The 25,360-nt window shown below is 40.7% G+C and overlaps 2 protein-coding genes across 2 annotated transcripts; both read left to right on the top strand.

Annotated features, from left to right (window-relative positions):
• The first annotated feature begins 369 nt into the window (after nt 1-369).
• Nucleotides 370-16,492, top strand: LOC145421763 (acyl-coenzyme A thioesterase 2, mitochondrial-like). The gene is made up of 4 exons (XM_080292484.1): nt 370-522; nt 11,218-11,673; nt 12,045-12,232; nt 13,878-16,492. The coding sequence occupies exons 2-4, from the start codon at nt 11,223-11,225 to the stop codon at nt 14,484-14,486; spliced, it is 1,248 nt and encodes a 415-aa protein (XP_080148610.1). The 5' UTR covers nt 370-522; nt 11,218-11,222; the 3' UTR covers nt 14,487-16,492.
• Nucleotides 16,493-18,129: 1,637 nt separating this feature from the next.
• LOC145421970 (ubiquitin carboxyl-terminal hydrolase 37-like) lies at nt 18,130-24,555 on the top strand. Its single transcript, XM_080293025.1, has 14 exons — nt 18,130-18,353; nt 19,689-19,761; nt 19,871-19,954; nt 20,455-20,510; nt 20,755-20,811; nt 20,912-21,043; nt 21,135-21,258; nt 21,344-21,495; nt 21,601-21,700; nt 21,843-21,919; nt 22,097-22,205; nt 22,816-22,873; nt 23,043-23,200; nt 23,287-24,555. Exons 1-14 carry the CDS (start codon nt 18,130-18,132, stop codon nt 23,290-23,292), a joined length of 1,410 nt encoding a protein of 469 aa, XP_080149151.1. The 3' UTR covers nt 23,293-24,555.
• Nucleotides 24,556-25,360: the final 805 nt, after the last annotated feature.

The raw sequence follows: 25,360 nt of genomic DNA on the forward strand, positions 1-25,360 counted from the left end.
GGTTAACAAGCGGCGGCTGGCTCGACTGTGGTGGGTAAAAACACCGATGTCAACACATTAAAGTGAAATAAAATCAGACACTTTTTGCAGGCTGACTTTAAACTCTGCAAAACCGATTTTCTCAAGAATAAACCACTGCAGAAAAGCAAACGTCACCCATTATATATATATATAATATATCCTAAAAAATTATATATCTTGTGCTTAACTTTTGCAAATAGGTAATATTTTGATAATTTGGCCGGATATTTAATGTTGCTACATTCTCGCCGAAATCGTCGCACTATTTTATGCACTAGAAACAGTGCTTTTTCAGAACTTTACTTCCAGTTCTGAATTTCGTTTGAAATGCATTCTGGGATACTTGGCTAAGGCAAAGTCCAAACAAGTCGTCACCAGAAGCGTACTTTGAGCGCATTTTGAATTTAAAACATATTTGGGCTGCGACTCAAGTCTGTCTTAAGTCCGCGTGATCACGGGTACTTCGAGAAACAAAACCAACCACCAGACTCATTCGCTTCGGTGAGTTTTGGTTTTAAGAAAAAAAAAAAAACATCCTTGTAAAACTCTCGGCTGTTGCACATATATGGAGATACATTTGTCTCGAAAGGTTGAAAATAATCTACGATATACAAATGTGCGGACTGAGTTAATTTTGAGTGCTCACAAATCCGTGCTCCAGTCCACATAGATACACAGCAATGTAAACATATGGAAAACTATTTTGCAAGTACTGTACATGTTACAGTACAGTGATAATTTACATATTGAGGTATATATATATATATATATATATATATATATTATTTTATTTTATTTTATTTATTTATTTATTTGTTTTTGCCTGTCCCGTTTGGATTTTTAGCCATCAGAATTGTTGTCTGAAGGCCAAGAAAGATGCCAAGTGGATTTACTTTACCAAGTGGATCATCGTGGCTTTGCCATATTGGTCCATTTAACTGACCTTTATTATAATTATGTATTTATTTTATTTTCATTTTTTAAAGATGGGACAGACATGACTGGGGGATAGGACAGGGTTAAAGAAAGAGAGGGTGAGAAAGAAAGAAAAATAGAGGGGAGAAGAGATGGTGAGAAAGGGGGGAAGAAAAAAAACCAAAGAGCAACATAATAAATCCAGGCTGGAGAAATCCAGGCTCATCCAGGCTGGAGAAACTGATCAGGAGGGCCCTGTTTCAGGAAGCCGGTTTAGAAAACTCAGAATGAAAAACGACACTCACGGTTGAGTAACCCCGAACTGTCCAACTCGGAATATTCGGTTTCAGAAAGGCTGATAACAATTAGTTCAATCAACGCGGAGTTGCGTCAACCCCAAGTGAAGCGCGCGGACGAGGATACATAAAGCCCTGATAAGCGGAGCACAGATTAAGCGAGTCACCATGGAGACGGAGGGAAAGAAGGCGCGGTCAATGTATTTCACAGCGCTTGAGGCCGAAATTCTGATGGCAGCATATGCCGATAACATGCAAATTCCGCGGAAAAAAGTAACACAGCCACAGCTGCAAAAGAAAGAGAGCATGCATGGCAAAACATAGCCGACAGAGTCAATGCGTGAGTGTTAATTTAAACATTGATCTAGGGATTTCCACCCATTTAACACGTTATTTTATCATATGTTATTTTATTTGTTATTTTATACATTTTATTTTGTGATGTGATGTGAGCGCAGGTGCAACCCAACAGGCCCCAAACGTGCCTGGCAGCAAGTAAAAATGAAATATAAAAATTAGAGATGGACCGATCCGATATTACGTATCGGTATCGGTCCGATACTGACCTAAATGACTGGATCGGATATCGGAGAAAAATAAAAAATGTAATCCGATCCATTAAATATCACGAAAGCACCTCACAAAACTTGCAACACGCCGTAACTCACCTCAGAACGTTAGCATGTCGGAGCAGTATGCATCACGTGATAGAGCGGCTGTGGCATGCGGGACCTGTCGGTGGTCTGGATAGCATTTGGAGCTTCGCTAGCAACCCGGCATTTCATCTCCGACAAAGTTATCCCCGAGAGAAGTAAAGCAAGTGTGTAAGTCCATCTCTGAATGTTTGTAAAGCATTCCTGCGTTAAGCTTAACGAGCGACTGCCTCTCGCTCTCCGGCTGCTACTTCAATCGTGAAACTGCTTAAATGATCAGCTGATCGGCTTTTCTGTCGCGAGTCCGTCTTTGTTTTTGGCCCACTTTGCACCAGAAAGAGGAAACCAGCGGCTGAACAACAGCAGCACGTTTAAGCTTGATAAGCTGTTGTTAGAATTTATTTAATATTACTTTCTACACCAGGATCTTTTTCTACGTAGCTGACGCTGGTAACTGTACAGGGGCGGATCTAGCAAAGTTTATCCAGGGGGGCCGATAGGGCATTAACTGGGAAAAGGGGGCACAAAGACATACTTTTCTTTCTTATTCTCATTTAAAATGTCTAGCTTTTAATAAATAATTATCTGACACACAAAGTTTTAATTTGATGTAAAATGAATAGAAGTCAATTACTGTATATAGTAACTATTAAGTCTAATATACCCTAGTAAGCTATAGTACTTTTTCCTTTGGGAAGGTACCATCTGTGCAGTCTGCAATTTTGTTGAAGAAAGATGTTGAATCTATTTAATATTTCTTGAAAAATAATTGATTTCTGTGCATTTTTTTTCACACTGCATCAAATTAAGGTTGATTACGTCGATTAAGCATCATGAGGTGGCGCGTGAGGGGTGGTTCCCTATTTTTTATTTATTTATTTTTGTTGTTGCTGGGAGTTGGAACCCTATTAGTTAGGTTGCTTAATATTTACGCTAAGTACTCTTTAAAATACCAGAATAGGGAGGATGGTGTAGGTCTAAGTTTATTAGATTGATCAGTATTGCTGAACTATTAAATATTTTTTTTGTACACAGGTATAACAGAATAGCTTTAGTGTAGTTGTTGTTTTAAACTTGAGTATGAACTTGCAGACTTGCAAAATGCAGCAAGATATTTTAAAAAACAGTTTTGTTGATTAAAAAAAACACTATATCGGATTCATATCGGTATCGGCAGATATCCAAATTTATGATATCGGTATCGGTATCGGACATAAAAAAGTGGTATCGTGCCATCTCTAATAAAAATATAGTCCAAACAGGTAAGGTGTAATTGTATTATGAGCCATAGTGCTTGGTCTGTTTGTCCGATGTAAATCAATTGCAGTTAGAGGCTACATTAATTTTCTTTCTGTAAGCACTTATTGAAATTATCTGAGCACATTACAAGTACATATTTGCTTACTCTGTATGCTCAAATGTGACCCGTTATAGCCAACAGAAAAAAAGTGGAGGCCCGAAAAACAGGTGGGGGTCCTCCACCACCACCACTCACAGAGGCTGAGCAGTTGGCCCTCAGCCAAAACAGTGGGCGCCCTGTGGCCGAAGGCATCTCTGCGGGGACATCCTCTGAGTCAATAACCCCGCAAGACACAAGTGCCTATGTAACACTGATGTAGCACAGTTTCTTCTCCAGTATTGGCAAACTGGGCATTAGTGGTGGCTTTCTGTTTTGTCGGTCCCTGTCTTTGCTGCCTCTCTGTCCTCTTCAGTTCGAAGGAGTAATAGAAGCTCAGTAAATTTGGGGGGGTTGTGCTTCTTTTGCTTAAGTTGGAGTTCCGATATTAGATTGTTATCCCAACATCCCCTGCAGAATTGATTCAACAGTCGGTTGTCTATGTCTTTCTCTAAAACACCCCCTCTTTTTGCTGCATGCTGTAATACCACCTGCAGACGTTGCAAATAGGCCGAAGGCTTTTCTCCGCTGTCCTGGAAGGTGTCCATGAACTTGGCGTATAACTCATCTCCATCTTGCACAGTGCCATAGGCTGAGTCAAGTTGTTTCATATAGACCTCTGGTGGTGTGTCAAGGCTGAGATGCTTTACCATATTACAGGCAGGAGGCAGTAGACTGTCACGAATCAGTCTGGTGCGCTGCAGATCAGATATAGATGGATCTTTCAGGGCTAATTCGACCCCTGACCGCCATATATCATAATCTGTCTCTTGGATTGGCCTGGGCACTTTACCAGAAAACGCTCTCAGTCGATGGAATGCATGCAGCAAGCTGTCCCCACTCCGAACAACGTGTTCCACAACATAGCGTTGTACTTCAGGAGGGTTGAGATCAGCCGCTGGAATGGAGGCAGAATGCCTCTCTCCGCCGTGCGCTTCAGCACTACTGGTAACAGAAGGGGACTTAGATGGAAGAGGGGCTGGTAGTGAAGAAGGAAAGACTGAATCGGGAGGGTTTGAATCTTCTAGTTCTGGTTTTGCAACCACTGGAGTCTCTGGGTTGAGCTCTGCAAGGGACCGGCGTATCTGGGTCATCCCCTCACTGAGGACTTCTGCATAATCCCTCCCAGATAATTTGGCTATTCTTTTTAAGTCTGCCAAGTAAGTATTTGTCTTGGAACCACTAACTCTTGATGCATAAACTTCAGATAGACTTTCAATATAGAGTTTGTCACCTGAATCTGACATAGATGTGTGCGGTAGCAACTGAGACAACCGCGTTAAAGATAAACCCGAAGCGTACTCAGCGACAAGCATGTCATTAAATTCAGATTCTGGTGAATCTATAGTAACCTTGCGAGCTATGTCACCATACTGTTCAAGGAAAAGTACAACTTCATTAACTGAGTGCTCAGTTACTCCGTCAACTAAAACCGCATTTGGGATCTTAATGGCAAGTGTCTCAAAAACTTCCATTATGGGGAAAAATGAATTGGTGAGTTTGAATATATATTAATTACTAACCAAATCAGCTCCTGGCTGGCTTGCCAAGAAATGTAACACTGATGTAGCGCTAATGAGTTAATACGGGCTAGGGATTGAGTGTGATTTTGTGGTTATTATTAATCAGAAGATTTAGGAATGCTACTGGAGCTGATGGGCAGTAATTAAATACACACAACACAAAATGCTTTTGCAGGTACCATGTATTTAACCAAAAGCAAAGAAAATTAAGAAAAGAAAATGAAAGCTTAAATAATCATTCCTGCTGTAGCTATTTAATTAATAGAAAAACCTAGTGGGGGTGCACAAAAACAACTAAGCAAATTCTTCTGGCTTATACCAAGCAATATAGATTCTCAAAAAAAGTTCCCCATAAATAACACATGTTAACATCGAAAACACTGATCCACACTGAAGTCCATGAGTTTTATCTGAATATCCATGAGAGATGTCCAAGCGCTATTGTCCATAAACGGGGGAACTGGTGTGTATGATTGTGGAAATCAGTGTATTCGGAAATTACGGGACAGAGCGTCGTCTTTGATAGCTTCCTACCAGTCCAGTGGAAGCTTCAATGCAGAATGAGTCCTGCTCCTAGCCGTTCATTGGCTCGCCATCCTTTTTCATACCCAAAAAAGGTTCACCTGGCCTGCATTAAATAAACAAGGCCAATAAGAAATCACAAGAATAACATACAAAAATGTCAGCCAATTAAGCTAAATACATTAAGTTATTCTTGTTCCTGTGTACACAATTTATAAAAATAAACAAACAATATATTGGTTAAATATAATATTTCTAACCAATAAGGATTTAACTGAAAACATTTCAACTGCTACATACATACATACATACTATGTAGCTCCACAACATTTGTTATTCAACAACTATCAGTCAAATCAAAATCAAATTGTTTGGACCGGCAGCAGCCGATTAGGGTCAGCTGGTAGCAATACAAACAGTCAATTAAAAGTTCAAACTCACCAATTCCGTTCTGTTCAGTGCACAACAACATTATGGCTCTGGCTCACAGTAATCAGCATCTAAGTTGCATAAGTTAGTTGGTGTTAAAAAAAATGCATTAAAACGGGAAAAGCAAATGTTTGCCAATACACACCTGCAACAGCTCTGTCACCTGGCTTGCCTCCACGCATCTGACGGGAGGAAGCCGGGACAGGCTTACTATGGCCTACATGCCATTCGATTGGCTGAGCAAAGTCATGTGGTTGGAGTCATGCATTTGTGATGCGTTCAATGGCAGGAAATAAGTGCAGGAAATTACTCTGGGCTACACCTACATAGGGGGTAAATTCAAAATAATACATGATGTGCATACATCCTTTCTTCACAGTCACCTTTGCAGTGCTGCTCATTCATTTGATAAACTCTTTACCATAATGGATTATTTTGTAGTGAAGTTATTTTCCTACTGATTTTGCCTTCCCTCAGTCTTGGTTGTCTTTGAGAGCATAATGACAATGAAGTGTAAGGTGATTGGTATGTTTGTTAATTGCCATTTGGTCCCTTGTAAGTTATAAGTGACCTGTATAAACCTCATATTCTATCAGTTGATGGTGTACTGCATCTGGTGCAGCCTCCTGTTGAGCCAGACCAACATGCAGTTGTGAGTAATACTCCACAGATTATATGAATTTACAGTAGAACAGCAATGTTGTTTATTTCTTTACTACAGGAAAATAATGAAGAAACATTGACAGCTGTTACAGAGGAGGAAGCAACAGAGACACTTTATGAGGTTTACATCTTTTAATACTTTGTGTACAGGAAATACAGGCGACCAATAAAGCCAGTTGAACAAAAAATCTGTTTATTCTTCTTTCAACATGTTGAGGTGATGGGTCAAAAGAAATGATTGTGACATATGGTGTCTCTGACTGCGCTTCCATCTTGTATGTCCGTGGGAGGGTCAGGATGTTCATGGTTTGGATCACTGCTGTTTGGTTCAGAAGGACAGTGTTCTCCTCTAATTGTGGCAATGTTGTGAAGAATCACACATGCCACAATAATGTCACATGCCCTTTCTGGGGTGACCCTGAGTCTTTGCAGGCACTGGAACCGGGCCTTAAGCATTCCGATAGTCATTTCAACTCTGGCTCTTGTCCTGCAATTAGCCAGATTATATCGCTGCTGTGGGCCCGGTTCAGGGTCAGAGTAAGGGGTAAGCAAATAGGGTAAACATGGATACCCCCTATCACCAAGCAAGTAGCCAGTGAACTCTCCTAAGACAGAAGGATACACTTCAGTTCAAATGTCCCTGAAGCAATTGGTCTTTATATATTTTAAAGTATTTTCAACTCACCATGTCCAAATTTTGTGCTCAGTGTACATTCACGGAATATTTGTGAGTCATGGACAGAGCCTGGCCACTTGGCTTCCACATTTGTGATAATGTTGGCAGCATCATATATGATCTTCACAGTGCAGAGAACACAAATTAGCATCCATTACTATAATGAAATAATTTGTTAGTTTGACATGCTACAGGGAACTATGTACCTGTACATTAATGCTGTGGAAAGACTTCCTGTTCACATAGTCTCCTTCATTTACTGAAGGAGCAATGATTGGAATGTGAGTGCCATCTGTACAGCCAATCACGCCTGGGAACCCTGAAAATAAATGTAAAATTTAAGTAGTAGTTCAAGTATCACCACATCATAAATTAAGTTTTGGTCATCCTGATACCTGCAATTTTGTGGCATCCCTCTTTGATGAATCTTGTGGGTCTATGACCGGGGAACACCACAAACGAGTACAGGAGACGTTTCAGTGCAACTGTAACATTCCTGACTGCCCGACAGACGGTAGCCTTGGAAACGTGCTCAGCGTCACCAATATTATACAGAAAGCTCCCGTTTGCAAAAAACCGAAGTGCAATACAAATAATATGTACAGAACTGAGAGCATGTCCGCGATGTGTCACATGCGTAATATATGGCCTGAGGATGTTATCCAAATAAATTATAGATTGTGCTGAAAAACGGTAACGTTCACACAGAAAATCATCAGGAAATGATAAAATGTCCAAACGCGCTCTAATCACTCTCTCCCGGCGGAGAGCTCTGCGGAGAATTTGGGCTTCACGATCTACTGGCTCTTCAAGGAAGGGACACGCCATGTCTGACACTTCCTACTGTCAGGTTTCCGACAAAGGGGCGGAGACAGTCAGGGTTAGTTGTAGTAAACCTGCTAGGGGGCAGGTTAGCTTCACGGCGTGTGTCGTCATAGTGACTCACTCAGGCTGCAGCTGAACTCGCTTTGTGAAACCGAAAACCCAGAGTTTTCGTTAACTCAGGGTATACTTACTCAGTTTTTCCACTAAACCGGCTTCCTGAAACAGGGCCGAGGGCTAGCTCTGTGGTCGGCATGAAGCTGGACACTCTGGTGACAGTGGCAGAGAAAAGGACATTAAAGAAACTGATGGACATTATGGACAATGCCAGGCATCCTCTGCACACGGCCATTAACAACCAGAAGAGTCTGTTCAGTGACAGGTTGCTTCTCCCCAAGACAAGAACTAACAGACTTAAAAACTCCTTTGTCCCACACGCCATCAAACTGTTTAACTCCTCTCTGGAGGGGAGAGGGAGGGGAAACAGGAGGACAAAGGAGGGGGGAACAACTAAGCTGTAGTGCCTCTGCACCTCACTGTACAATACCTTTTGTGCAATACTTTTGTAAATAGTCAACAGTGCAATAGACCTCAATACTTGAAATGTGCAATTCACTTGTATTTTTATTTTTTATTCCTATTTATTCTATTTATCCCCTTCGTATATTTTATTTATATTGTCTCTGTATTTATATATGTGTGTGTGTGTGTGTGTGTGTGTGTGTGTGTGTGTGTGTGTGTGTGTATATATATATATAATATTCTGTAACTCTGTAACTTCTGTCGGTGCTGTGCTTTTTTGGAAATCGAATTTCCCAGAGGAACCCACCCGAGGGATTAATAAAGTTCTAATCTAATCTAATCTAATCTAATCTAAAAACAACACCCTCACAATAAACTAGCTAACAATAGATAACAGTAGATACTTTTTTTAAATTTCACCTGTTGGGAATGAAAAAAGAAAACAAGCAGAAGAAAACGAGAGCAATAGAATAAACAACATCACGATGATCTATGGGAATATAACGGTAAATACTAAATATTAAACATTATTGTGCAGCACGTAAGATCAACAGCGCACAGTGTGCTTTGAGGTAGGAGCCAAAAAGGGTGTAGTTTGTGTGTGTGAGCACCCGTGTGTACACCTGTAAGCATGAACGCGCTTGTTTTTAAAAGGTTCCTTCATGTAATGATCTGCTAGAGCAGCGGTCCCCAACCTTTTTTGCCCCACGAACCGGTTTATGCCCAAAAACATTTTCACAGACCTTTAAGGTGTTGCGGATAAATACAACATAATAAAACTAGTACCGGTACCGAAAAAAAGAAGATTTATTCATAACACACGTGAAAAGACCCAGGAAAACCGAGTTAACGATAAAAACGATAAAAACGATAACAAAATAACGCTGAAAAACGATAAAAACCCTGAAAACCATACATTTCACACCTGAGCCTCAACTCTCGCGGCCCGGTACCAAACGACTCACGGACCGGTACCGGTCCGGGGATTGGGGACCGCTGTGCTAGAGGGTGTGGGGAGCCACAGCCCCATCCACCAGGGCATGAAGCAGGTATGGAGGAGATCAAAACTCCAAACATCCAGAGGCCCCCAGAACACAAGAGACCAAGGAAGACCAACAGAGGGGCAGCCGCGCCACTATCCCAGAAAGAGCTGACGAGAGTCCCAGATGAGGGGTCACTCAGCAGCCGCGGAGCAGAAGCCGGGGGGGTTGCAGTGACGTGCCCGTGAGCTCCGCTGGCAGCCAGCTGTGCCTGAGTGACCGAGCCCCAGGCCGAGAGGCTGAGGGCACCCCACCCCCGAAGTGGTCCGAGCGAGCCCCAGGCTCCAGGCCCCGACAAGCAGCCACCAAGGAGTGAGTCGGTGTGTACCTGGGCGCCCATCCCCGGACACAAAGAACCACCAACGCACCGATGTCTGAGGGCGTCTGTCACTGGCAGGGGAAGTGGTGGGGGGAGATAGGCCTCCATACCTTGGAGGGCCCGAGATGCCCCCAGAGAGGTGGCGTCTGATACCCGACCAGATACAAACATCCATTCCCACCCTCATGCTCTCATATGTAATTACTCAACACTCACCCAACTGGAGATATATTCCTCTTGTTAAAAGACCCATATTCACAAGGCGGTCTTGTGAATACCCTCAAAGCTGCAGGACTGCTTTGAGGGTATAGAGAATGTAATTTGTGAACAACATTGAGAAATCAATAACAGTTTAACCCAGGGGTAGGCAACTCCAGGCCTCAAGTGCCGGTGTCCTGCAGGTTTTAGCTCATTCAAATTGCTAAATTATCTCCTAAACGTGTCTTGACATTCTCCAGAAGACTGGTAATGAACTAATCATTTGATTCAGGTGCGAGACCCAGGGTGAGATCTAAACCCTGCAGGACACTGGCACTCGAGGCCTGGAGTTGCCTATCCCTGGTTTAACTGATTGCATGACAGAATATATATCAAATTCTGTGAACACATCATCCTGCCAGGCAGGACTGTATCACTGGATCACTTTTTCCTGATTATCCTGGACTCTTTGTGCCTCTGTTATTTCCAGTCAGCTTGTGTTACCACCTTGCAAGTCTTATTAACTTTTAATTAATTGTGACTATGCATTGATGGCATGGATTTGGGACCTTTTGTCCTAATCAACATCTATTCAAATTTTTTGTTTTTAAAAGTTTAATTGTAAACAATGGAAGAGAAATATCACTTTGAAGTTGGTGTTTACCTTTTGAAGTGGCTGTGTGATCATGAAAACGGGAATCAAAACTGCCTGAAGTTCAACGAGTGACTGAATAATTGTACTGAACATAAAAAAAACCTTTAATGGAAATCCATGCAAACCATTTACTTAACTAGAAAGAAGTCTTTACTGATGGGTGCATGGGAGGGTATCTGGTGCAAAGGTATCACACTAACAGTGGCTGTGCAAGAGCTGTTAAATATTAACAAAAAATAGTCAGAGTTTCTGTCTCGCTCTGGAAGATCCTGCTGTGCTGATTTGCTGCCCAGTGTAAAATATTACTGCCACTGTCTGAAATGGGCACTTGTAATGTGGTTGCTTGCTAATGATACATATTTAAACTGGCACATTTTTTGAGTGGAGTTTGGATTTGGGTTTCCTGCACTCAGAGACCAAACTGGGACAGTGGGTTGTTGGTGTAATTAATAAACATAATGTAATGTAATATGGATCGATCTGTCTCTGAAATTTCTTACAAAAAGTATTGTGTAAGGGGACTTTTTATCTTACATTCATAAAGTCCAATCTTTTTCTCTTTTTCAGAAAAGATGTCCTCTCAAGTGAGACTGAAGCTGCTGCCAAGCATCAAATGTATGTTTGATGAGCCCATTCAGGTGAAGGTGGCCGGGCTGAGGCCAAGGCAGGTTGTCAACATGAGAGCCAAATTAACTGATGACAAGGGAGTGGTGTTCAGCTCCTCGGCCACCTACAGGGCTGATGGCAGTGGGGAGGTCGACCTGAAAAGAGACCCCTCGCTAGGTGGGAGCTACGTTGGAGTAGAACCCATGGGTCTGCTGTGTTCCATGAGGCCACATACCATGCACAAAATATATCTAAAGACAAATGCCATAAACCCCCAGGTGGTGAAGTTTTCTGTGCATGAGGAGGAGGGCAGATTACTGGCAGAGATGATGAATGAGAGGCTTCTGATGAGAGATGGGGTCACCAGGGTTCCCGTCAATGAAGGGAACATCCGTGGAGTCCTTTTCACTCCTCCAGGTACTGGAGGTGGTTCCTAGGTTTCTATGTTCATTTTAGTTCATTTAACATTAACCAGCTTTTAAATCAACATTGTTGAAATTAAACTTTAACTGTCATTCAGTCATCTGAAACTTCTAGTTCAAATTTTAATTTTCTCCCACCTTGCTTACTGTAGTTCACATTTCAGGTGCGTTTCTCAGTCCTCCACAACTCATGTCCAGTTAGTACAGAATGCAGCAAGACCTTTGTTTGAAAGACTGCTAACAAAAAATAGCTGACTGTCACATATTACACCTATTCTTGCGTCCCTTCACTGGCTTCCAGAGAAATTAAGAATAAAATTTAAAATATGACTTGCTGCTGATTAGAATCTTTTTTCTTTCTTCCAGGAAAAGGTCCTTTTCCTGCTGTGTTGGATTTGCCCACCTCAGTATCTGAGGCAAGACCCAGTCTACTGGCTAACAAAGGCTTTGTGGTTCTCTCAGTGGCGGTGTACAATAAGAAGGGTGACAATATCACAGAGACACATCTGGACCACTTTGAAGAAGCAATGAATTTCTTAAAACAGCAACCAAAGGTGAGTTGCTCTAGTGCGCACAGACAGCAGAAAGATGTTTCATACTGAAGGAAAGTTTATGTTTCTATACTCTGTGCATTCTCAGAGAGGAGAGTAAATTTGTAGATCCCAGGTGGAATATCTGCTGTATTCCTGTAGCTAATGGGGATCTTAATTAGCTTAAGTGGAGTTTCAGAAATACTCTCATTTACATTCATTCAGATAATTGAATAAATTTCAGAGAGCATAAAGCCTCAGCTTTACGACATATTTTTTGTAATCGCACAAATCTTCTTGAGAAAACATGAATTGTTTCTATTATCACACAATAACATAATAATTTCTAACATATAATAATTTTCAAGATCAACATTATCAGCCCCCTGAAAAATTGACCTTTTTATTGATAGTAGAAGCCACTGCTGTGCAATGTTTGAGCTGTCACTTGAGAACGCATCACCCCAAAAACAGAAGAAATCCTTTTATAATTTTATAGAATAAGAAATGTTGAAGATCTCCAAGCAAGAAATAGATATACAAAGTTATCACAGCATTTCCAAGTTTCAATATGCAAAGTTAAGAAATTCAGCCAAGAGAGTCACACAGTACAGAACAAGCTTGGCAGGGTAGGAAGCAAAAGATTTCAAACACTCTAGAAAGAAAACTAGTGATAGATGTGTCTAAAGACCCCAGTACTACTGCCAAGACACTAGAATCTAGAATTGTAGTCTCAAAAAGGACAATCACGAGAACAAACAAAAATTTGCAGTGTGAAGTGAACCAAGGTCCATGCTAGAAGCCAATAAAATCTGGAGGAGCTTGAGAGATTTGCCAAAAGAGGAATAGACTGTAGAATGTAACAGCGGCTCTGCGTAGCGTGATAACGTGGTCATGGGGCCAAGTGGGGGAAATTGGGCTTGAAGGGGTAACTGTAGCATGGCTTGGTACATAGAGCGATCACACTGAGGAGCGTGGAGTTAGAACTGTGGTAAAAGGGGAGTACTAGAAAAGGTGAGCATGGCTATATGTCTTGCTTACTTGCAGGTGGAGTGAAAGATGCTTGGAGGGAGAGGGGGCGTGAGTTAGACGGTGTGAGATGGCTGACCTGAGTTCCGTAGGTTCCGAAGGAGTGTGATGGCAGGAGGGCAGGCAGGTGAAGCACGGAGAGATTTCCAGAGAAGAGCTGGGTTATCCGAGGTTCAAGAGATTAGCTTAATTTGGGGGTAAGGGTTTTGGAGGTTCCGGGAAAAGCTAGGGCACAAGAGAACAAGGTAAGAAAAGCACTTGGCAAATAACATGGAGCATTAGAGCCAGCTACCAACATGAAGTAGTTGACAAACTGTTGGAGAGGGAATATCAGTGTAAGGCTTAAATCTCTTTAGCCTGATTGCCTCAACTCAGCTCCAGGTGAGTGAAGCTGTTGGAGATATGACGGCCCTGCCCAGGGCCAGATACCAAGGAGACTCAAGACCCTGGTAGAAGTTTCCAGCCACTCACCCGGATCATGATAGCTTCACTGTGCATATATGAATGTGTTTATTTATTTAGTAATGGTAATATGCATATGTAGTCCACAAAAATGAAAATAATGACAGGTAGAGTCAGCCCTGCGCTCCAAATGTTTTATAGATTTGCATCGCCTTTTAATTTCTGTGTTATTTCACAGGTGGGCAGTAAAGGAGTTGGCATAATGTCAAGATGCAAGGGAGCAAATATCGGACTGGCACTCGCTGCTTTTGTGCCAGGTGTCGAGGCCATAGTGTGCATGAATGCCTGTAACGCCAATGTGGTCACGCCTCTCTACTACAAGAAACGGCAGATCCTGTCATCAATACTGTTTGACGAAAGCAAGTTTATTCCCACCGAGTCAGGTGCAATCATCATAAAGGATGCTCTTGAAGATCCCCTGGCAGAGAAGAATAAGGGCAGCTTGATCCCCATTGAACGAGCCAAGAGCCATTTTCTTTTTGCGGTTGTAGGAGACGACCTCAACTGGGACAGCGAAGCCTACATGGATGAAATGGTAGTGAGACTTAAGCATCATGGGAAGGAGAACTTTGAGACTGTTTTTTACCCTGGAGCTGGACACATGTTGGAGCCACCTTATGCACCCCACTGCCCCTCCAGCTTCAATGCAGGTGTAGGCAAACGAGTGCTGTGGGGAGGTGAGCCCAAGGCCCACATAGCAGCTGAGATCCACCTGTGGAAGAAGATCCAGGATTTCTTCAAAACTCACCTGAGTTGTGATGCAGCACAGACTAAAGCCAAGTTATAGATTCAAACAGGATGATTAGAAAGCTTGAGTTACAGAAACATAAATCATGACAGCAAATTGACTGTATGAAAATCACATTTTATAATTAATATAATAGTTGTTAATATGACAGTTTGAAATTTTAGGTGAAATTATGATTCGCACATGTCTTCCCCTCCTGTATCTCCTGAGCCCTGTATACATGTTTCTTTTTTCATTTTTCTTTATAATTTTTTGGGATTGTCACTTGATCTTCTGTCTGCTTATCCTGGACTCTACAGTCAGCTATGGTTTATTTCCAGTCAGCCTTTCTTAATGTTTCATTGAAATTACTTTTTATTTGTTTTGGCTATTTGTTCCATCATCACAGTGCCAAAAACATTATATGATGAGTGTAGATACATGTTTTTAATTTTTGCGTAACGCTGATTTTGTTATTTGATCCCACATTACTGTACTTATCTTTTGTAAATTGATCTTTATGTTGTAATTAAAAACAACAACAAAAAACAATTGTGTTAAAACTATTAAAGCCTAAAAAAAAACGCAACAAAGAATAATGAGCTGACAAATAGACTTCAGTTTAAAGTTTAATTTACACAGTTTCCTTTCTGAGAGACCAGCAAATTAAAAAGATGACCCATGAAACATAACATATTAAAAATATTCAAATATATATAATATGTAAATGGGAAACTAAAAATGGCTTTATTGATATGGTCCAACCCACAGATTAATTTCTTAACTTTAGGTGGAAGCAGTTTGTTATTATGTGAGAAGAAAAAACAAAACAAGGTGAGACAATGTAGCTACTCCTGTTTAATGGTTTACTCGTATTTTAAGGTAGTAAGTAAGGTACTAAGTCCACACAAGTCGTCACTAGAAATAAGGTATTCACTTGCTTTGAGCATATTTTGTATTGAACCATATTTGGTCTGCGACTCAAGTCCGTCATAAGTCCACAAGATCACGGGTACATCAAGAAACAGCACGGACTAGTGACTCATTTTCTTCAGTGAGTTTTGGTTTTAAGAAAAAAACATGCATGTAAAACTCTCTTTGGGCTGTTGCATATTTTATGGAAATAATACATCTCAAAATGATCTAAAAAAAAGATTTTACAAATGTGTGCACTGTGTGAATTTTGAGTGCTCACAAATCCCTGCTCCACACAAACACACAGAAATGTAAACATACAGAAAGCTATTTACAAGTGCATATTTCAAAATCATAATGAACATATAAAAACACATTTTGAAGCTAAACTTCACAAATCTGCTCATTTGTGCAGTTAAAAGCTCCTTGAGCATAATACACTCGCACACACCAATCACAGTTGACAGTGTATAGGAATTTCTTTTACTTATGTATTAATCACATTATTTTATTGTATAATGCCTTGGTGCCACTGGATTTTAACATGTTTCACACTCATACTATAAGACAAATGGTGGGGGTGTAGTAAGGAAGTTGAGGGAAGCAGACAGCTCCACAGGAAGAAACTTTTGTCTCTTTGAGGACTCTGGTAGGTAGCAAGGGAGTGTGAACCTTAACCTCGTAAGACCCTAACTCTTCCACAGCATGTATTTTTAATTTCTCTTTGATATTTGGGCATATTGGGGCCCAATGAATGTAAAAACAAAGAATTACCAGATTTTTTTTTACCTTATTTTTGTTTTTATGAAAAATCAGAGCCACATATAAGGATATTCGTTTAAAATTTTGATAGAACAGTAGCAGTATAATGTCCTCATCAGTGGATATCAGGCCCTTGTAGAGCAAAATTGAGTATTTTAGTCTAAATAACCCAAAATGGGAAGTCCACATATGTGGACGCCAGGTCCTAGGAGGTTAAGGTGTGAAACAGCTGTGTACTGCCTTTTGTTCCTGGAGAAGGTATTTAACTGAGAGCCATGTTAGACTCAGGGGAGACTCTGCTGACCTGCCCCACGGTCATGTAGGCTCTCCACCAAGCCTGGTTGTCTGTTCTTTGTGTGTTTTGATTAAAGACTGTTAGCTACCGCTCACCGCTCGTCTGCAGGCTTTATTTAAATGGAAAACTTCCACAACAACAGTTAACCACATCACACATTGCTCAAGCCTTTAATTTAGTTGTGATTTTCTTGGTATTATAATTTAAAATAATTCAAATATCCAGCTGTAGTTCTGTTGTTTTTCTAAACTCATCAAAAGTGTTTTGGGGGTTTCTTTTTGTATTTTACTTTTAGAGATATGCAGTTCTAAGAGTATTTTAATCTAAATTTCTAAACCGAAGAGACTTCAGGAAAGTCTGGCGGCAGAAGCTTGATAAATCCATCCATCCATTCGCTTCTGCTTATCCTTTCCAGGGTCGCAGGGAGCTTAATAAATCTGCTCTATAATTTGACAAAAGCACACTTAAGTCGTACTGAAACTGTAAACTGTAGATTCCATCACATAAATCTTATTCACAATATTTTTCTACTCTGATATCCTGAGCGGCCCGGGAAAGAGCCAATACCTTGTGATTTCCTTTTTGGCTGCTACAATCAGAATTTTTAAAAGATATTAAAGAAATTATCAGAATTTTTTAAGAATATGGAAGAAATTTGTAAAGGTATTTTATTTACCTTGAGCTTTGTGGAACTCAAGCCGTAACGTTTTAATTTTCCAGCAGTCCCACCTTCCAGGCCTCACATAACCTCCAACGGTTGAGTGTTCTCATGTCAAATATCCCTTTTTAACTACAGAAATTTTTATCAGTGGTTTATTGTCCTGTAAGGAGTACAGAAAGGTGTATCTGAGTACTTCATACTTTAGAAAAGAAGTCTTTACTGATGGGTGCATGGGAGGGTATCTGGTGCAAAGGTATCACATTAACAGTGGCTGTGCAAGAGCTATTAAAAATTAACAAAAAATAGGACACAGAGTTTCTGTCTCACTCTGAAAGATCCTGCTGTGCTGATTTGCTGCCCAGTGTAAAATATTACTGCCACTGTCTGAAATGGATCTAATATTAACAGCTTGTTGAATTAACAGTGGGCACTTATAGTGTGGTTGCTTGCTTGCTAATGATACGTATTTAAATTGGCAAATTTTTTGAGTGGAGTTTGGTGTAAAGCATTTCATGCACACTGAGCACAAACTGGGACAGTGGATTATTTTAAACACTGCATGGTAGCAATGGCACCCTTCAGTGACAATTTTACATAAATAAGCAGTGTGTTATACTGTTATCAGATGTGGAGTCTCACTAACCACTTTAATAGTGACTTGTGTCCCAAATACTGTTTATTTGTCTTAGTTACAGATAGTGAAATAAAAATGGAAAATGATTGTTTCATAATTGTATACTCAGCTTGGTCAAGACAATAATTCGAGAACGAGAAGCGTAGGATTTTGAATTGATACCATTGGTGCATCTACTAAAGTTCTGGGGTCAGTTTGAATATCAGTGACCTTGACCTTGAGTTCAAGTTTTCTGAAAATCTTGTGAATGCTACAACTCTGTGACGAGAAGTAAGTCTCCTAGGTCTTTAAATTTGTATATAGGACTAGGAAGCTGAAGGGTTGCACTGCGGGCCATCTGTAGAGGTGTAGAGTCAACAACCTGTCTCTGAACGTGGACAAAACAAAAGAGATTGTTGACTTCAAGAGAGCACAGTGGGATCACTGCCCACTTAACATGAATGGATCCTCTGTGGAGGTCGTCAAGAGCACCAGATTTCTTGGTGTCCACCTGGCGGAGAACCTCTCCTGCTCCCTCAACACCAGCTCCATAACCAAGAAGGCCCAGCAGCGTCTCTACTTCAAGCAGAAGCTGAGGAAAGCCCATCTCCCACCATCCATTCTCACCACCTTTTACAGTGGGACTAACAAGAGCATCCTAAGTAGCTGCATCACTGTCTGGTATGGTAACTGCAGCGCATTAGATCGCAGTACTCTATAACGGATTGTGAGAGCAGCTGAGAAGATTATTGGAGTCCCTCTCCCCTCCTTATAACACCCGCTCGCTGGAGGACCCCACACAGCCTTCAAACACACTCTTCACCCTGCTGCCTTCTGGAAAGAGGTCCCAGAACATCCGGGCCCTCGCTACCAAACTACGGAAAAGTTTCTTCCCACAAGCCGTCAGACCCCTGAACACTCAGTGACTGCACTGGCACACGCACACCTTCACACACGTTAGTTACTTTTGCACAATACTCAGCATTTTGCACATTTCCATTGTCTTGTGTCTGTATCGTCCTGTTCTGTCACGTTTTGCACTGTTTTGTCTTGTTTATTTTTGCAATTTATGCACACTGCACTTTATGTAGTCCTGGGTTTGTCCGTATATGTCATATATAGCACCAGGGTCTCGGAGGAACGCTGTCTCATTTCACTCTGTACAGTACCTCTGCACGTGGTTAAAATGACAATAAAAGCCACTTGACTTGACCTGTATTTTGTAGCAGTTGCTTGGAGACGAGCGCCATACAGTTCAAATGAGCATACATTCCAAAATATGCAAATTAGCCCCATACATCATAACGATGATGTTTGCTGTTCAGGGTATGAACATTCTATGCTGAAAGTTTATAAATATACAACCTCTGACTGCTTGTTTTCAGTTGAACTTTTGCAAAGCTGAGGAGATTTTGGCTGCGATCACATCAAGTCCAAAGATGTTTAAACTTCTTTTTCACAGAAAGGTAAGTTTGAAGAGACTCGCAGCACATTTCTCTGAATGTTTTCTTATGGTAAATAAGCATTTTTGAAACTTTTAAGGAAGCTTCTTGGATGATTTCTGTAAAAACTGAATTTTGAATCCAAATGAAGGATATTGTATTTTCTTACCATATACTTTGTTTTATGCCATTACTGATGTTGGTTTTCTTGTTTCTAAACAGAAATCACACAAACAAAACGTGGCAGAGACGGAAAGTCCTTCTACGTCTCATCAGAGGTAAAGAAATGTGTCACTCTTTAATGCTGCTGGAGATATTTATAGCAGTGGTTTAGTTGGAGCTGTTTTATTTCCCTTTTATTGGTGTTTTGTATTTACATCTTTTACTACTTCTAGTCTTGTCTATAATTTATATTGATTCAGAGATTAGCGTTTGAAAATGTAGAGTGTAAATGTACAAAATACATGATTTTGTTCCATTACAGTTATTAATTTTTATCTGCAATCTCCAGCATGTACTCCTTGTTAAAATTTTCCACTTTGAAAAATAACATTTACACTTTTGTCCTCATCAGCATCCCGGATGCTTCTGTTGCTGAAAATGGTCAAAAGAAGAAGAGAAAATGGAGACACTTCTGCTGTTCCTCGGTTTGCTTTTACTCAAAACATATGAAATGCACTTTCTCTTTAAATTGCACTTGTTAATTTAAAGTGACTTTACTTTTTTAATAAACTTATGTTTGTTCGTCCTCTGCAGCAAACTGACAGCGATGCAGAGGCAGAGAGCAGCACTGTGAAGACACAAAAGAAGTGTCGCTGGTTTCTTTTTAAATTCTGGAAGGTATGTTTTATGGAAAGAGTCCCTGTCATCAAGCATTTACTCATCACAGTTAAATGAGAAGAATTAAGAGCAATTTAGCACATCTATGTCCTCAAATTAAGTTCAAAGATGTTTAAACGTTTTTTTTTCACAGAAAGGTAAGTTTGAAGGGACTTGCAGGATGTTTCTCTAAATATTTTTTATGGTAAATAAGCATTTTTGAATCTTTTAATGAAGCTTCATGGATGATTTCTGTAAAAACTGAATTTTGATCACAACCAAATGAAGGATTTTGTATTTCATAGGACAAACTTTAAAACTCAATTTAAAGCATGAATAAATTGTTTTTATTTTATTTAAAGATATTCCTATATATCTGCTTCATGAGCTGACAGCTCACTAAAGTGATAAATAATATGAAATAATACCAAATTTTCTAACTGGACACTTTTCATGGAGAGACTCCCTTGGTATGTTTGTTTTATGCCATTACTGATGTTGGTTTTCTTGTTTCTAAACAGAAATTACACAAACAAAATGTGGCAGAGAAGGAAATTCCTTCTACGTCTCATCAGAGGTAAAGAAATGCGCCGCTCTTTAATGCTGCTGGAGATATTTATAGCAGTGGTTTAGTTGGAGCTGTTTTATTTCCCTTTTATTGGCATTTGTCTTCCACCTTGTGTATTTACATCTTTTTTACTACTTTTGGACGTCCTCCAAAATGTTTCAGCGTCAAAGCTCATGCATACATGCACATACACTGCTCAGAATCTTGACATCTTTCCTAATTTTGTGTTTGTGTTTTTACCTTTTTGGAGCAGTGTAGCACGCGGTGGGAAAAAAATAAAAAGTCAAACTGGGACTATAGACCGCTTCGGGTGAGTACACGTGGTGCGCAAAGATCAAAGGTCACTTTGTCAAAGTGGAGAAAATGAATTATTTTACACTGATACTGTAAACGTTACGCGTGTGTGTCAGGTTTCCAAACATCGGAAACACCTGCTACATGAACTCCTGCCTGCAGAGCCTCCTCAACATTGAGGAGTTCATAAGAGACATCAGGCGTCAGGGGGTTTTGTGGAGCACAGATCCAGAAGCTCAGCTCTTAAGGTGCGCTACGTCAACCTTCTACTTTCTTCAAACACCTGAAGAACAAAGAGATCTAACAGCAGAAATGTCTGTTTACCCTTCCTTTCTACAGAAGGCTTATTGATGTCAGGGACTGTCATGAGTCGACAGATTATGGCCTTAAAGATCACCACCTAAGAGCTTTTAAGAAGGCATTCAGCAATCAAGCTGCCGAATACACCGGCAGTGCACAGAAAGTGCGTCAGCTATTTGGACATTTCGTTTTTTGCTTTACCTTCTGATTTTGATGTACTGTTTTAAATCTCTCTGCTTTTCTTTCAGGACGCTCATGAATTCCTAACATTGTTCCTCAATGAGGTCAAAAGGCTCACACCTCGCCTGGAGAGGAACGCAGCTCTCCTGGGCCAAAGTTATAGCTGCCCAGTAGAAGACCATCACATTTTTAAAATGGAGAACATAAGGACATGCAAGAGGTAAGCCTGTCTTTCAGAAACGCAGAGCTGGTTGCAATATTTTCATATACCTCTTTTCCACGTACCTGATCTTTACTTTAACTACGTTACTCCTGAAATGTGTAGCTGCGGTCACCACTCATCACAGCAAGAGGAATTCACCAGTTTGTCTCTTGACCTGGTTCCAGAGGGGTCTGTGATAAACATGTTAGAGACATACTTGAAGGTAAGATCACAAATTCCAATAGAGTTGTAGTGTCAGCGATCTTAACACACCTTTTTTGTTAGTGTTTGTGTGTATGCGTGTGTGTGCATATGTTGAGATTTCTTTCTACCATAAAGCCTGTTTTCTCTGTGCTGTTGTTCAGGAAGAAGAAATAGAATATCGCTGCGATTGTGGAGGGACGGCCTCAGAACTGAAGTCGTCTTTTGATACACTGCCAAGGTGAGTAAGGTCACATCAGAATTGATCGACTGACCAGGTTTCCAAACTGTGGCGCATCAAATATCAGAGTTTTTCGAGACAATATTTGAGCAGTCGTTTTCTCCCATCTTCTGTTTGTGTTTGACACTCATTCTTCTTATTTTCTGCCTTGTTTGTGTTTTTTTTCTTTTCTGCCAGAGTTCTGATCTTGCATCTGAAGAGGTTTGGCTTTACACAAACCTACAAGATTCAGAAGGTGGATGACCCCGTCAGGCTGCAGAGGGACTTGGTGGTGCCATCCAATCAGGTAAAAACAGACTGCAGAACGTCTCAGGCTACGTCCACACTAGCCCGGATAGATTTGAAAACTCCGTGTCCACACTAGCGTTTTCAGTCATTTTCAAATAGTTGTGCGTCTGCATTGAAACGGCCGAAAACGCCTATGTTCCAGTCCTGCGCATGCGCAAAAGTGAGTGAGAATTACAGAATTTGAAGAAAAGCTATCCGGAGCATGTACAAACTGATATTAATCGTTTTTAGGGCTGTCAAAGTTGAGAGCAATCAAAACAACTGCTGTATAATGCACTCGGCTTATCTTTGTTTAATTGCTCACATGACTGCATCACATGACTAAAATGCGTCATCGTTTTAGAAAGTCTGCGTTTTCGAGTGTCCACACTGCGACGGGACAACTCCGTTTTGAAATGTATGCGTTTTCGAGAGCGTTTTCAAGATGCTGTGTTTTTCCTTGAGGAAAACGCCGTCTCAGTGTGGACGGGAGGTCAAAGCGGAGAGAAAACGATGTGTTTTCAAACGAAAACGCATTAGTGTGGACGTAGCCTCAGCAAATCAGCTTAATTGTGGCACTGATGTGAGACTTTATGAAACTAACACTCTTTGGATTTGTTCCTTCTCAGGGTGGTGGCTGTTATAGTATTGTCAGCATCATCAGTCATTATGGAGGCACAGAGTCAGGTAAAACAACAGACTTGTGACAAACAGAAAATGAAAACTTGCTACTTTTCAGTGAAGGACTCACACACAAGAGCTTTTGATGTTCTAAGAAGCACTAAGTCAAAATCACTGTTTGCTTGAATCAGTTGACTTCCAGAAGTTGGATTCATTTGTCTTAATGTGATTTCAGGACACTACATCTGTAGTTCTGTCCATCCTGAGGAGAGTCAGCACTCTACATCAGATCGCTGGCTCACCTATAATGACGCACAGGTGCTCCACACAACCGGATCGGCAGTTTGTGAGGAACAGCAGCACTCGGCCTACATCCTGTTTTACAAGAGAAACGTAAGAAGACACAGCATCTCATCCTGAAGTGAGAGAATTTTTAAATGTCCTGTTACCTTGTTAACCAGTTTTGTCTTCATTCTCAGTTCTGAAACAGGAAGTGGAAGGAAGGAAGGAAGTTAAGGTCATCGTCATGCTGAGAAGGAAAAGCAGTCGTCCCAGCCCACCATCGCACACTGGAGGACAAGTATAGGTAAGTATTGCCCTCAGGAGGAAGGGTCCTCCCAGAGAGCCTGGTCCTCCCAAGATTTCTTCCTCCAGGAGGGAGTTTTTTCTTGCCACCGTCGCCCCACATTCACTGGTCTCATCAGCAGGGACATTTTTAACCTCCTAAGACCTGAACTTTCATGGCATGCATTTTTAATTTCTCTGTGCCATTTGGGTTGATTGGGACCTGATGAATGTAAAAACAAAGACATCAGATTCGGACTATCTTTTTTTTGTTTCTCAAAAGAATGAGATCCACATATGAGGACATTCATTTTAAATTTCGATTGAACAGTGGCAGTGTAATGTCCTCCCTCATAAGTGGATATCAGGTTTTTGAAGAGCAAAATTTTGTATTTTGGTCTAGACAACCCAAAATGTTATGTCTACATATGTGGACACCAGGTCCTAGGAGGCTAAAACAAAATCTACTAGAGATCGTCCTTTTCTGGACCAGTGTTTGGCTTGCTCTCTGGAAACAACAAATTAGTGCTGTCAGCGTTAACGTCATTTTACCTAATGACGTTTACGCTGACAGCACTAATTTTATTGTTGTTATTAATATTATTATTAATTTATTTGTAAAATAAATTAAATTTAAAAAAACAAAGAAATGATTTAATTCTTTATTTTATTTTGTTTTATTAAAATCAAAATAACAACAAAAACAAAAATAACTAATAAAAAAATATTAAAAGTATTCAGCAGTGTTTTGTGAAATTTGTAATGAGCCTTAGTTAAGTTGATGTCACAGAAGTTTCTGAATCATTTAGATTGTTCAACAAACTGATTCACTCAGGTAAAGATGGTAAGCTGGAGCAATGGTACCCTTGGAGTTCAGTTTAAGTTTTCAGACAAATATTCCCTCGATCAGTTGCAGCTTCTGCTTTTAAATAAATGATTTAGCTGCAAATGTTTAGCTGCAGGTAGCAAAGTCCAAAAGTGACAACATTTCCACTGCAGTCTCTCCAGAAATGGCTTATAAAATTTTTACCAAATTAGACATTTATCCTTGGATCATTGACAACCCTGTAGGGTGAAAATCTTTCATTGTACCTTTTATAACATTTTAACAAGTTGCTGTCTCCTGCTGCAAGTTTCCTGTTTTGGCTGAACTTCATCAGCTCAAAAAAACTCACCGTGCTGTGGTGTACTAAATGACCTCATGTACAGGACACACTGAAGGCAGGTTTGCAGTGTTTAATTAACAAAGTCAAGATCAGTTAACAACAGCTGAACTAAAGACTTTCTTTTTCTCATCGATAAAATGAGGTCCATGCCAATGCGCTCAAATGGGACCTCCATTAATGGTGAGGGGCATAAAGGTGCTTTTTGAATGACCAGCTGGTTCACCAGCTGACACCATTGGACGCACACCATCGGCGCATATCCAAACATGCAAGAAATGCAAGATGGTGGTGCGCACAGATACAGCGGCTCTATGCTCTCCACTTACCCAATTTCACTGTGCAAGAAACTGCACAATGACAATAAAAAGCTCTAAGTCTAAAACAGTTTCCTGGCCAGTAAAATCGGGCAATTATTCGCTCCAGAGTTTTATGCTATTCCAGGTGACCAGCCATCGACTTGTAATGAGCCAGCTAAAACAATAATTTCTCAGTGGCTCTTCTGGCACCAACAAGTGGGTGTGTTCTTCCATCGTGCAAGTGTCACGACACACTGAACATGGTCTGAACATGGATTTTCCCTCGATATTTCTTTTCCACCAGTACTATGGGGTATTTGTGAATATCCATGACTGACCCGGCCAGGTGGCCAGCTGGTCTTTGGACAGGGTCACGGCAGTTTCAAGGTTCAACAAAATCCCTTTCACTGACAGACTGAAGGAAAGCTCCTCAAAAATAGAGGGTCTTCAAGCTCCTCAGTGGCACGAAAAGGTTTCCCGGACTCAGTGTTGTATATTTTTTTCCCAAAAGATTGAAATAGTGGAGA

The sequence above is a fragment of the Astatotilapia calliptera genome, chromosome 18 (assembly GCF_964374335.1).
Source record: "Astatotilapia calliptera chromosome 18, fAstCal68.1, whole genome shotgun sequence".
Classification (NCBI taxonomy): domain Eukaryota; kingdom Metazoa; phylum Chordata; class Actinopteri; order Cichliformes; family Cichlidae; genus Astatotilapia; species Astatotilapia calliptera.

Excerpts from the sequence above, each read along its gene's own strand:
- LOC145421970 (XM_080293025.1), top strand. The coding sequence starts at position 18,130 with ATGAATGGATCCTCTGTGGAGGTCGTCAAGAGCACCAGATTTCTTGGT. Across the intron at positions 18,354-19,688 it reads AGTAGCTGCATCACTGTCTG|CATCCCGGATGCTTCTGTTG; the intron begins GTATGGTAACTG and ends TGTCCTCATCAG. Across the intron at positions 20,812-20,911 it reads GGGACTATAGACCGCTTCGG|GTTTCCAAACATCGGAAACA; the intron begins GTGAGTACACGT and ends CGTGTGTGTCAG.
- LOC145421763 (XM_080292484.1), top strand. The coding sequence starts at position 11,223 with ATGTCCTCTCAAGTGAGACTGAAGCTGCTGCCAAGCATCAAATGTATG. Across the intron at positions 11,674-12,044 it reads AGTCCTTTTCACTCCTCCAG|GAAAAGGTCCTTTTCCTGCT; the intron begins GTACTGGAGGTG and ends TCTTTCTTCCAG. Across the intron at positions 12,233-13,877 it reads TCTTAAAACAGCAACCAAAG|GTGGGCAGTAAAGGAGTTGG; the intron begins GTGAGTTGCTCT and ends GTTATTTCACAG.